Source organism: Heterocephalus glaber, unplaced genomic scaffold (assembly GCF_053883595.1).
Source record: "Heterocephalus glaber isolate CG9 unplaced genomic scaffold, H.glaber_assembly_v1.0 deba00001600, whole genome shotgun sequence".
In the NCBI taxonomy this organism is placed as follows: Eukaryota; Metazoa; Chordata; class Mammalia; order Rodentia; family Bathyergidae; genus Heterocephalus; species Heterocephalus glaber.
Window position 1 is genome coordinate 38,584,003 of NW_028258372.1, and position 13,502 is coordinate 38,597,504.

The 13,502-nt window shown below is 51.0% G+C and overlaps 1 protein-coding gene across 9 annotated transcripts in view; it reads left to right on the forward strand.

Moving 5' to 3' along the window:
• The window catches only part of Lgr6 (leucine rich repeat containing G protein-coupled receptor 6), a 114,274-nt gene that overhangs the window by 70,610 nt on the left and 30,162 nt on the right, over window positions 1-13,502 (forward strand). For 8 of the 9 annotated variants that reach the window (XM_021242217.2, XM_021242215.2, XM_021242214.2 and 5 more), the window contains 2 exons: window positions 271-486; window positions 5,584-5,655. In XM_021242217.2, coding sequence (XP_021097876.2) covers window positions 271-486; window positions 5,584-5,655 — 288 coding nt within the window. The remainder of the gene's footprint in view (window positions 1-270; window positions 487-5,583; window positions 5,656-13,502) is intronic. The other variant, XM_087193889.1, reaches the window with a different exon arrangement.

Below are 13,502 nucleotides of genomic sequence, written 5' to 3' on the forward strand. Positions count from 1 at the left end.
CGGGTATGTAGCTTAAGTGGCAGAGCGCTTGCTCAGCATGCATGAAGGTGAGGGTTCCATCCCTAGCACTGCCAAAAAATTGTGGGTTGGAATGGAAGCTAAATACGGCAACTTGAACAGGTAGCAGATGCGATACATGGTGGCCAAGTCACAACTGTAGTCCCAGGGTGAATCAGAGGTCACGTTGGGGGTCTGGGTGACCCAGCCCAGCCCAGCGCTTGATCTGCATCTTTCCGTGGATTGATCACTCTCCATCCTCCCTTCCACCAGGCGCCTAGATGCCAACCTCATCTCCCTGGTCCCGGAGAGGAGCTTTGAGGGGCTGTCTTCCCTCCGTCACCTCTGGCTGGATGACAATGCACTCACCGAGATCCCTGTCAGAGCCCTCAACAACCTTCCTGCCCTGCAGGCCATGACCCTGGCCCTCAACCGCATCAGCCACATCCCTGACTTCGCCTTCCAGAACCTCACCAGCCTTGTGGTGCTGTAAGTCCCACTCCCACCTCATCCCTGGCTGGGCCCTGCTTGGGGGCTTTCTCAAGTTGGATCAGAAGCCTGGCCAGCTTTGCTCTTCTCTGCACACTGCTGAATCTTCTGCTCTCAGTTTGTCCTTTGGAGGAGAATGAGGATGAACATCCTCTGTTGACCCCCATAGGATTATCATGAAGCCAGATGACATTAGATTTGCAGAAATACCCCGAGGGTCACCAAAAGGCCAAAATACTATAATCAAAAAACAGGAAGTAAGCTATTGTTTTCTCACTATGCAAATGTCATAACCATATCATGCTAATTAGAATATAAATCAAGAGTGTCTTAAATAATTTCCACCATATTTGACAGTCAAATGATATATTCATATGCTCTGGCACAGGGATAGGATAAATTTGCCTTGTCTCCCAGGCCTTGAGAAGCAGAGAAAAGCCATCACCTGTAATTAGACAGCAAAGCCCCATCAGGATAATTACTTGGGAGAAAGCATCCCTGGCAGGAATTGGGGACTGGGGTTAACTCTGCCTACCCAGTGGGAACTTTACAGTGCAAATTAGCTTCCAGCTAATTGCTATGAATGATTGGTAAGTTCATAGGGTAATTACTAAGGGCTTGGAGGTCATGTGTAATTGCTCTGGGTTACACGCTAATTATTGCAGGAACATGGCTCAGAAACATGTGTGTTAGTGACTCTGCTAAATGGGAACACTGCCTTCCTTGCTCTTGGGAATCTGCTGCGGTTTTCCAAGCCAGGGAACAGACAGCGCTTAGTTCCATTTAAGAGATGAAAAGGCAGGCACCAATTTGTTTGTCCAATTCTCAGTCCTGGGAGATCAGAGAACCAAGAGGAATGTCCTTATAGAGAGAGCACTTTCGTCGATCAGGACACTCTTCTGGGAGTCGGCAAGCTATCTGTGGAAGGTCACCAGAACAAGGTGGTTAGCTTTAGTTTTGGGATATCCCTGTGATGCCATGAGGGAAAGGGGTCAGTTCTCTGTGAGGGACAAGACAGTGGGAAAATGAGAACTTCGTGATGGGTCCCAGACACGTGGGCAGGAGCAGCACTTAGAGAGGCCTACGTGAACACTGAAGGTCACAGAAGGATGGGACAGAGCTGCTGCCCTTTATGGGTTATAGACTCGCTGAAATAGCAGAGCGAAAATAGCAAAAGTTTACTCAGGACGTTATGCAACTTGGGCTAATGTAGCCAGGTAAAGGAGAGCTTCACTATACCGTGGAGGGGCAGTGAGGTTGAAGCAACCACAGATGGGCGAGTGAGGAGGCTTCACGGGCAAGTGGGGCTGTGGTTGGGCCTGCAAAGAGAGTGGAGTTAGACAAGCGCAGAGAATAAAAGCATTAAAGATCCTGGAAGGGCAGCCAGGGGCATTTGCTTGTCGGTGAATAAGCCAGTCGAGCTGAAGCTGAGGGTCCCCAGGCAGGGAGTTGGAGAAGAAGCTGACAAGGCAGGGACTCATAATGTCAGAGCAGGGAGTTTGGCTTTTGTCTTTGGGGTGGGGAGTGGGGGTTTTCAAGCAGGGTTAAAAGAGGGCCTTTTAAGATGAATGTGAAGGATGCATGGGAATGGGAAGAGACCAGAGAAGGTTAGTTCAAAGGCTCCTGTCTATCAAAGTTCAGTTTAGGGAGGTGGCAGAAAGAATGGACAAGAAGACATGACTGAGAGCGTTGTTTGGAAGGAAGAATTAATATGAGTTAGAGGTTTTCAGAGAGTAGAAGACCAAGGAGAAAAGGAATCATGGGTGACTTAAAGGTACGGTTGGGAGGCAGGGAGCTGGCTTGGGAGCCAGGCCTATTAGATACCTAGGAGATATGGGACCCCCCAGGCATAAGGAGGGACAAGGGAGTAAGGGAAAAACAAAATGCACTGGTACAAGAGCAAAGCTGAAGCAGAACTGGGCCCTTTGCATAGGGTGAAACGTCACCCCTTTGTCCTTCACTCATGGCATGGAGAAGGCGGGGTGACCTCGAAAGGGAGAGGAGCCTGGGGGACACCGCCTGGGATGTGGGAGAGCTGTAGGAAGGCCCAGGAGGCAGAGAAGGAAGACAGGGAGTAACAGGAAGTGAGAAGGAAGCTTGGTGAAAACCAAGGGGGTGGACCGAAGCCTCTCTGGAGCTATGAGCAGGCAAGCCTGGTGGGGGAGTTGCTTTCTCCAGCCAAGCCCCATGTATGTGGAACCCTCTCTGATGTGTGTGGAACTCTTTCCCACTATGCCTGTCGCACTGACGGCGCCACTAGGCAGCACTGCACTGGCGGCAGTGGTGACCTGTGTGCAGTTGGTCTCTGGATCAGCCTGTCCCATCACCTCTCCCATGCTTGGCTACTGGAGGTGCCCAGGACACCAGGGCTGAAGGAGTGGTTTGTAGGAGGGACTTGGAGGCCTGGCACTGGATGTCTACAATGCTGAGATGATCTGGACCGGAAGTGATGGGGAAGGGCGAGGGGTAGAAAATGAAGACAGGAGTTCAACAGCAAGTAGGAAGAGTTAGGTCAGAGGTATGAAGGAAATGGGGAAAGCAAAAACCCCTTGGTAAGGGAGAACATTTTACAAGGGGCTGTGTTTCCCCACTGCCGTACATGAGAAGCCCCCTGGAGGCAAGGGTCCTTCCCCGGATGGAGCAGGTAGCGACGAGAAAGACAGATGAGGCCTTTAAATCTCAACACTCCAAACAAACAAAAAAATTTTTTTTTCATTCCCCCAAAAATAAAAAAAAAAAGGGCTGGGGATTTAGCTCAGTGGTACCATGGCTGCTGAGCAAGCACAAGGTCCTGAGTTCTAACCCTGGTACCAGAAAAAAAAAATCCCAACACTCACAAGAATCCCATCCCTCCCATCCATGCTAGAGCCGCTTCACCTGCTGCCTTTATATCTGAGTGACCTCTTGGAGGCCAGCCTGAGTTTTACCCCTTGTAAGTGATTTCCTTTTTCTGCCTGAAGGTATTTTGAAATTCTTGAACTTTAATAGCACAACCCTAGTATGTCACAATATAGAATATTTCTGCATCCAATTTTCCTAGAATGACATATGCTTTTGAACTGCAGGTTCTGTTCTTTCTTGCTCCGAGAGAATTTTTTTGTATTGTCTCTGATCATATCTTCAGTCTTATTGTTTGATTCTCTCCCTCAGTGACATCCATCACCCCCATTCAGCTGCTTTTATGTCCTTCACACCAAGCAGCCTCTGTTTTAGCCTTTGTCTCATTCCTCTATGTTCACTGTGATCATCTCAGCTCCTCTCCCCGAAATCAGGTCAACTTTCAACAGTGTCTACAATCTTCCTTTTTTCAAATTTATTGACTAGTTTCTACCTCTTTTTTTTTTTTGGTACTGGGGATCGAACTCGGGACCTTGCACTTTCAAGGCAGGTGGTGGAACCACTGAGCTAAATCCCCAGCCCGACTAGTTTTTAAACTTTTGGCCCTTAGTTTGCTTTCTTAATCTACAAAGAGATTTTTCTTTCATTTAAAAAGCTTTGTCTTTGAAATCATGTTTGGATTGCTTTGTAGCAGAAGGCACTTCTGATCAATTTCCTTCTGCTCCTCATTCATAAGCTATGTTTTCCTCTGGGCTTAGAATTTGCCAGTCTGTCGCCCCCCCACCCCCTTCATCTCCCTCTGCTGCCCAGTTGTGGGTTTTCACAGTTTCCCTGTAATCTCTTTTTCTGGCTGTGGTGGGAGAGCTGTGTCCTTGTTTGTTTGTTTTTTGGTACTGGGGATTGAACTCAGGATGCTGCGCTTACAAGGCAGGCGGAGGAACCACTGAGCCAAACCCCTGGCCCTCTGTGTCCTTGTTCTAGCTGCGCTGTCTTCAGGCTCCTCTGGTTGTCCCCACCATGCTGTAGTGTGTGGGTTAAGTACCGAGGGTGACTTAGGGTCCATCCCCTTTCCGTACCCTGGTGGGATGGCGACCGGAGGGGTACTCTGAGGCAGTGCACAGTCTATATTAGGCTACTTGCGCTCTGCTTCCTCTGCTCAGGTGTATTAAAAGGGTGAGTTTGCTCCCTTGCCCGTGAATACTCTTGGCTTCAAGCCATTTCCCCCATTCTTTGAGGAGTCTGGAGCCTTTATTTAACTCTGTATTTGACCTGCTCCTATTGGACGCCAGAAGTAGGGAGGAAAAATAAGAATACCCAAAGGTCACCTCTTTGGATATGGGAGACTTAGGAGAGAACCTCCGATTTTGTTTTTTCACAAGTTCATTTTCTGGGAGAAGGAGGTTGGTGAGGTCCAGAATGTTCTCCTGGCCAGCAATTTTTGCGGTGTATCTGTAGTCGGCTTCATCCTTTTGGGGAGGCCTTGTGGTTTGTGATATTTGGGTCTGGTTTTTGCTGGGGTTTTTTCATCAGGAGTTGGGAGAAGAAAACCTCGTCACTTGCTTTCAGTTAGCTACTTTTCCCAGACATCTCTTCCAAACTGATCTCGTTCTTCTCCCACACCTGCTCTGGCCAAGCCCTTCCCTGCCTGCCTCGCTCCTTCCCAGCTCCCCACCTCTGGGCGCTCTTCCCTCTGCCTGGGGTGCCCTCCCTCTGCCGTGCACTTCATCTACCCCTCAAGGCCCTGCTGTAGATCACCACCTCCGAGAAGCCTTCCCTGGTTCCTCTGGCTGCACCCTCTGCCTCTTCTCTCAGCTTGTCCACAGCTCTCTCCGTTGGCTACAGAAAGCTTAGCCTTTAATTATATGTTGTCTGCAGCGGTTTACTGTTGGCTCCCCTAAGTACGTCTGGCCACTTCGTCAGACCGGCTGGGTCCTAGGGAGCAGAGCCATGAAAACAACCTCGGACATCACAGAAGAACCTGTGAATCAGTCTGCCTCCTGGTGCTTGCTTTTGCCTTGGCCCAGGCTCCCTTCTCCCTTCTTCAATAGGAAATCAAAATGGTGTAGCCTGTGGTCAATGCAGCCCTGGCAATGTTGGTTTCAGAAATCTGTCTCAGCCATTCTGTTTGTCCCTGGAGACAAAGGGGTCATTCTATCCATGCTTCAGCCTCCACTCTGCCACTTGCCCTGCCGCGTGCACTCAGCTGCCTTGGGCCCAGCCCACTGGAGCTCACTCTGACTGTCTCTCCTTCCCACTCAGGCATCTGCATAACAACCGCATCCAGCACCTGGGGACCCACAGCTTCGAGGGGCTGCGCAATCTGGAGACACTGTGAGTGTGTGTGTGTGGGGGGGGTCTTGCTCAAGTTCAGTCCTGCCTGGCAGTGAGATCTCAAATCCTGGAGTGAACATGAGCTTGGGAAGGGCCAGCAGGACTGGGAGCTGGGATCAGGCCCTGGGCTACCTTCCCTGGAAAGTCACTCGGAATGGATCCCTTCCTCCTGCAGGTGGGTGGGCAGAGGTGTTCTGTGGGAGGTCAGTGTGGCCCAGAATGTGGGAACCCAGGGTCCCTGCCAACAGAGACCACCAAAAAAGGCATAGAAAGAGAACTGCAAGGAGAAGCGGGAGGAATTAGAATATTAAGCCTGGGGACTAGAAGGCTTGGGGGTGGGGCTGGGGCTGACTTGATGGCAGCTTTGACGTCTGTTTAAGGGTGGCTGCTGACAGAAGGGAGAGTCATATCACAGAGTAATGTCAGTATTGTTTGCCAACTGATCTAACCAGCTAAATGATTAATGGGGAGATGGCCCACTCATTGCTCCGGCCTAACTATAAAAAGCACCCAAGCTGTTGACTCTTAAAAAGCCATATTATTCACACATCATCATCCTGGAATTCAGTTAAGGTCAGAATGCACCCAAGCCCTCCCGACACTTCCTCTGGAGTCCCGCCAGCCCCCAAAGAGTGGGCTGAGTGGGCCCCAACTGAACAAACAATTGGCCAGGCACTGGAAGTGAGGCTGGCCATGCCAGCTGGGGTCCCTCAACTCCCAAGGGGGAGCTGGCTGCCACTGCCACCTGGTGCAGGCCTGGAAGGGGGGCGCTAGGGAGAGAAGGACCCCCAGATCACGGAGCCAGAGCCACTGAGTGTGGGGGAGGGCTTGCAGCATCAGGGGATGGTTGCAGTTCCTCCTGTCCCCTGTACATCTCCCCTCCACTCATAGCCAAGCCCCCTTCCACACACGATCCAGAGCATCACTCCTAAGCTGAGGGGCTTTCAAGAACCAGAGCAGCAGGGGAGAAAATGCTGGGAGACTGGAAGCAACCATTTGGCAAAGCCTATCCTGAGAGGCCTTGGCTGTCAGCATTTGTGGTTGTGCAGGGAAAGTGGGTCGGGGGCTGAGACCAAAGCTCTGCTCCTCTTTCCTGTGGGGGGGATTCCCAGGAGCATGGCTGCTTTTTGGGGCTCAGCCTGTAGCAGGAGAAAGAGCAGATCTAGCCCCAGCTCTCTGGCATCCTCACCCTCTAGCCAACTGAGTGCTGAGAAGTAAGGTGTGGCTGACATGCCCTGCCTGGACATTGGAACCTCTTCCTGCTGCTGTGCGTGACCTGGACACCAGGTCACCTGTCCCCCTCCCTAGCTGTCATAGACATCTGGGTAGTCAAAGCTGGACAGGCTGGCTCACCCAGTACCATAGGAGAGTGCTAATATCCAGGGAGGCACCATGGTTTCCCCAGGGTGACTCCCTGTTATGAATGGGGCTGATCCAGGGTGTGTTAATGGGAAAATGCACATGAATGTGTATTGTGTGAGCCTACTATGTGCTAGGTTTGGGGAGGCTCCTAAATGTGAGAGATGGTCATTTCCTAGAAAAGCCCAGGCCTCTGTAGCTTCCTCAGGAGACACAGAGCTCCCAGGGCAGGGCTTGGGGTTGCCATTCACTGGCAGAGCTGCAGGGCGTCCAAGGCCATCGTCCCTGGAATGCAGGGGCCATTTGCTCTGCTGGGAAATCAGGTGAGAGGGGACATACGCTGGGCATGCCTTGGCACCTCTAAATAGCCAATGAGCAGCTGTTTCTTCACTTTTGGGGCACGCTGCCTAATTCTTTCTCAATTAGCCACTGGATTGCTGTGCAGGGCATTTGGCTCAGCTGGTGCTGGCTGCATTACAGAGCAATCCTGCCGCTAAGTGCCTGCTGCACCTTTCATCTATCTACAGAAGTGCTTGGCTCTATCACACACAGCCCAGGGCTGTGCCCACTTTACAGATGGCAAAGCCAAGACCAAGAGACAAGAAAAGGTTCTCTCACTCTACAGTGAGAAGGCAGAATAGCCTGGTGCTAAAGCCCTTGGCACCAGACAGCCTGGGATCCAATGCCAGTAATACCAGCTGTGTGATCTCAGTCAAGTCATTCGCCTCTGAGTCTCGGTTTTCTAATCTGCCACTAGTAACACAGGGCTGACGTGTACATTAAATGAGATGATCTGTGTGAAGTTCTTCCCGAGCCTGGCAGCTGTATAGGAACCTGCCCTCGGCTCCTTTCTCCTTCCCCGTCCCCTCCTCTGAGGGCCTCCATCCGACAATACTCCTTTCTTCCCCACCCTTGAGGGGTAACCCTTTCTTCCAACTTTTGATTTCCAATTAAAAACGGGGGGAAAGTGTGTGTTCTTTATCCTCTATTGCCCATAGAGTTGCTGAGGAACCTGCAGGGGCAGCCAGATGTGGAGGGGGGCAGTGGGGGAGTGGCTGGGAGAATGAAAGGAGAAAAATGATAGTCAACCCTTTTAATTGTTGCATAATTGGCACGCTCCACAACCTCAGTCATTACTCTAGAGCTTTCATGTGAGCTTCTCACTGGAAGGGTATTTCTCCCTCGGGCCCTGTAAATCTCTGCCACTTAGACCTCTCTGATCTCTGGCAGCAGAGGGAAGATCAAACCCCCACGGCCCAGGCTGTGGTTTGGCTTGAGGTCTGCAGACTCCTCTTTGCGGGGGGAACGGGTCCCCCAGCCGTACCACCTGGGGAGGAGGGGCCAGGTGCGGGCATGCACATGCGTGGCCACACAGGCACCCAAACTGCACACATGCAGCGTGCCTGCTGCTGGGCTCCAGATCTCTGTGATCCTCTCTCTGCGCAGATGCCCCTGCCTCACACTCAGCACTGCCCAGGGATCCCCTCCACGAATGCATCCGTGGCTAAACAAGCCCCCTTATACCCTCTGCTCTGGACCAGGGTGGCTGGTTCCTCACCTCTGGGAGCCTTGATTTCTTTGCCTGTACAGTAGGGCATCTCCAGGATGAGGGGTACAGGAGAGAGACATATTCCTTCTGTCTTTCACTCCCAAAGAGCCAGGCAAACACAAGTGCTCTGAACAGGTCCAGGTCTGGGTCTTACTATGCCCTCTCTTTCTGGGGCAGAACAAGTCACTCAGATGCCACCCCCAACCCCTGGGGGACAAGCCTTGCTGAGCCTTGAGAAGCCTGACCTCACCAGAAGAGGCTCCCGGGACCTTCCCATGTAGTTGGAACCATTCCAGACTTTGCCAAGAAACCTCAAACAGAGACAGACAGGACGTGCTCTATCCTGCACCCACAACTCCTTTCCACTCCCACAGCAAGGATGACCCACACTTGCTGGGAAATTTGCTCTCAGAGATGGGCCAGCCCGCAGCCTATGAAGTTGGACTTCCTGATCAGACCCAAAGTGCTAGAGTTGCTCTGGTTTGAAAGTGATGGGAAACTTCTAGGAGGCATCCCTCTGGCCTCCTAGTACATTGCTCCATTTAGCACTCTCCCTCAAGATCAGATCAGGTACAGGACTTCCTAGGTGTATAGGTTGAGAAATAAGAGCGATCACGATGCAGAACAGTCCTGGGAAGAAGGTTCTATCAAGAGGTGGCAGGGACTTGAGACCAGGAGCCAAGCCACCTAGATCAGTGCCTGGCATCGCAAACTTGGAGGCCACCAGCAGCTGTCCTACCCTGACAGTAGTGATCCCCAAATTCCCAACATGCTGAGCAATAAAATTTTTCCAAAGAAAAAGAAAAGAAGCAACCAAGGCCTAGCAACTCCAACTATAACCCGAGGAGGGCCCACTCTCACTCCTCCATGAGGGACCTGGTATCTGAGTCTCAGCTAGAACCAGGGTTCAGGCCCCGGAATGTGCCGGGAGACAAGAGCACTGCCCTTCCTCCTGCCTGGATGATGGTTTCTGGGCCTTGCTATAACTTCATTAAACAAATCGGCCCCAACTGAGCCTGTGCTGGCTGGCTGGTTCCCTTTGGAGAACAGCCTGGGGCCTCAGTGAGAACAGAAACCTTATGGGCCCAGCCCCTCTAAATCAGGAACAGCATTCAACAGGGCTCTAGAAGGGGAGGAGGGCAGGGTAGGAATTTATCGAATTCCTCCTGATTGTACAAAACTGTACATACTATGTCAAGCTTCCTCTAGTGAAAGATGCTTCAGCCATCTGTTTCCGAGGGATGTTTTTACTTCAACAGCAGTTGTAACTGGAAAATATTCCCCATCTCTGTGTCATTGAAACCACAAATACCAACAAGTTTTAATCTTGACTGGCTTGGACTTAGCTCTGAAAGTATCTGGCCACCCCTCACTCCTGGGTGTCAGCCTTTGGCCTGGAACGGGCCACCAGGCTATTTCCACTGAGGTTCTTTCAGATCTGGGGCATCCAGGGAAGGCCAAGGATTGACCTTGAATCAGCAGACCTGGATTCAAATCCTGGTTCTGCTGCCACTGTGTGACATGTGCAAGTACCTGGCCTCTCAAGAGCCGCAGTTTCCACAAATAGAGAATGAGGATGATAATTTACAGTTATCAGGGGTCACATTAATTGAAATAACTTTATGTAGTGCCTGGGATACTGTAAGTGCTTAATGCATGTTGGCTTTCTCTGCCTTCTCATTTAACGCTGGATGGAACGTGTCTGAAGGTGGCCAGGAGGGTGTTACCCTAAGTGTCATCTCACCACAGACCGGGCTGTGACTCGTCTCCTCTGTAGGGTGAATAGGAATTCCATGCTGCTGTATTTGTTTCTTGTGGCTGCTGTAACAAAACACCACAAACTTGCTGGCTTAAGAAAACACCTAATTACTCAAGAATACTAGAGGTCAATAGTGCAAAGCCGAGGTGTTGGCAGGGCTGGTGCCTTCTGCAGGGTTTGAAGCAAAATCCATTCTCTGCCTCTCTCTTCACTTCTGGTGGCACTGGCAGTCCTGGCATGGAGACTCATCCCTCCAGTCTCTGCCTCCACCTCATAATGCCTTTTGCTCTGTGCCTCCTCTTCTTATAAGAATCCTTGCCATTGGGTTTAGGGCCAGTCCTGTTAATCCAGGCTGGTCTCATCTGGAGAGCCCTCATGGAATATCTTCCTTCCACAAAGGTTCTCAGTCCAAGGAAGCTCACAGTCACAGGCACTAGGGATTAGAACCTGGGGTTACCTTTTTAGGGCTACAGTTCAACCCACTACAGCTACCCACTGGCAGGCTCTACAGCAGAAGTTCAGAGGAATTGTGTCAACCCCCTTTTTTATTGTTATTGTTTTTGAGACAGGGTCTCACTATGTTACCCAGGCTGGCCTCAGATTTGGGGCAATCCTCCTCCCTCAGCCTCCCAAGTGCTGGGATTACAGACATGTGCCACCACGCCTGGCCAATTTCCCTTTTTTATCTCAAGGCAAGTGCTGATTATCCAACCATTCCTTGGGTAATCGTAACTGAAATAAGAAATAGAAAAGCTTTACTTCAAAAGCTGTCTCATCTCCTATCTCATTTCGTCCTCCAGTCACTTCTTGAGGAAGACAAGGCAGTATTGCGTATTCACATGTCACAGGTGGGGAAACCAAGGGACAGAGCAGCCGACTTATCCAGGGTCACTCAGCTCATTAAGAGGTGGAGTAAGAACTCAGATTTCTCTGCCCTTGGCTTAGTGTCAGCCACTCAGACCACACTGCCTCTTGAGGTTAAGCATCGAGGAGCACTCTCCTCTCCAGTTCTTAAACATCTTACATTTGTGGGTTTATTAGCTGCAAACTTGTGGGCTTTTGTGGCTTATAGAGGAATTTATTGTTCCATATAAAACCTTTTTTTCTGGCTTCCCCTGCAGAACCACTAATGACTTTTAACAGGCAGAAAATTGAGCTGCCCAATGAGTGTGTCTTGCGTTCTGTGACCACGGCAGGTTATTCATAGTTCTTCCCAGCATGACATTCCCTTTCCCATAACCCTGGTGTGGGGGTGGCCAAGGTCAAACTTGTGTGCCACTGTTGTCGCCCGACCCCAGCAATGGGACCAAAGCTTCCGCTCTGAACTCCCACACGCAGCCCCTGTTCCCCCAGGCACCCCAGCAGCTGGTCTGGGGTGGAAAGGAAATGAGGTTTAAGGGGGTGGGAGCTGGAGAGGCACAGGGTCCTTAGCAGATGCCGTGGAAATTCAGGTCCGGCCTTCGCATATCTGTGGGAAGGAGGCACTGGTAGCAATCTTGATTGTCACTCTCTTTCTTCCTGTTGCTTTAGGGTCACTCATTCTCTAAATACTTAGTGAGCTTCTACTTTGTGCCAGAACGATTATAGGCCCTGAAGGCGACGAAGCATTTACAAATAGCAAACAGGTAGCTCCTGAATTCCTGGAGACTAACGGGTTCTAGACCAGAAATCCTGAGGTCCCTTAAACTTAGTGCTGCTGTGCTGATCCAGCATATCCGACATCACCACCCAAGGCCTTAACCTCAGCGTGCCCCGGCTCATCTTCTATTTTCCCTCTTTCAGTCTGTGAGCTCATCTGGTCTTGTGGCTTTCAAGGCTGTGTATTGCTCATGGCTCCAGCCCGGGCCTCCCCTCAAACCAGACCTCACTGGCCCCCAGTCAGTGCTCCCACAGCCTAGCAGCTGGCACGATGCCTCATGCTCTGACTTTGAGACGTGCCCTGAATATGGGCTGAGGCCACTGTGATGCCCCTAGCTTTGCCTTGGGGCCAGGTTACCTTCTCACAAGCCCAGCTGTTCAGAACCTCAGGGTCTGGACTATTTTTTCCTCCTTCTTTGTTCTTTTTAATCTTTTGAGGCAGGGTCTCACTATGTAGCCCAGGCTGATCCTCCTGCCTCAGCCTCTCCAGTGCTTGGATAACAGTTCTGTGCCACCATGCTGGGCTAAGGGTCCCAACTTCAGACCTGCAGGTTGGGGTCACTAAGACAGGTCTTCAAGCTATGTTCTGCTGTGGTCAGGAGCACCTCAGGGACTTCAGGTCCCCTGCATTCTATGTTGTCTGCAGGGATCTGAGGACACCCAGAGGACTGGGTCCTGTTCTGGCTATTGTGCCTTAAGAATGAGGAGGCCTTTCCTGGGGAGGGTGGTGAGGAGGTGAAGTATCGGAGTAGGATCTCCTTCGGAAGACAGAGGCATCTGTGTGGACTTCCAGCTGGCAGGATGAGGGCTGAGGGAGCAAGTGAAGGTGACCCTCTAGCTCGGGATGAAGAAGCATCACTCGGTCTGTAGAGCGGCCCACAACACCACTCTGGACAGCCAGCATAGCCAGGGTGCTCCCCATTTCAACAGTCCCAGCAGAACCTGGATCCCCATCCCAGTGAATCTGAGTTGGCTCCGCTGTGGGGGCTGGCTAGACTGCTACCTTTATCTCCCTTCCAGATCTAGGTCTCCATGACCCAGGTGCTTCATTAGGGCAGGGCAGCATGGAATCTCAGTATCAGGGGGCCAGCGGCTGTCATTAAAGGCAATGCACCATTGCTTCAGGTACGCTCTGAATGTTCTCTCTAGCAAGGAAGAGAGTGTAGGTGGAGAGAGGAAAGGTGTGTCTGTGTCTCTCAGTAGAAATTGATGACAGTTTTACTGATTGCTGCATTTATTAATGGGTGGCCTTTTATGTAGGCTGTTTAGAAGGTAAAACAATGCTATTAGTCATAAAGTGTTTGTTGGTTCCTGGCTTTCCAACTCCTCTACCCCAAGCACGTGGAGTCAGATTCAAGACAGAGGCTCCTGCTGCATTTGGGGAAGGCAATTAAGATATGTATTAATTGTGCTTGCTTGCCTTTGAGAGGCAAAAGTTCCAGGCCTTTGGGAGACAAAGGTGGTACAAAGTTTACAAGCTCTCAGAAGTTTCTTGGTTTTCTGTTTTGCATGGCAGAGTGAGGCTTGCCCACATTCCCTCCT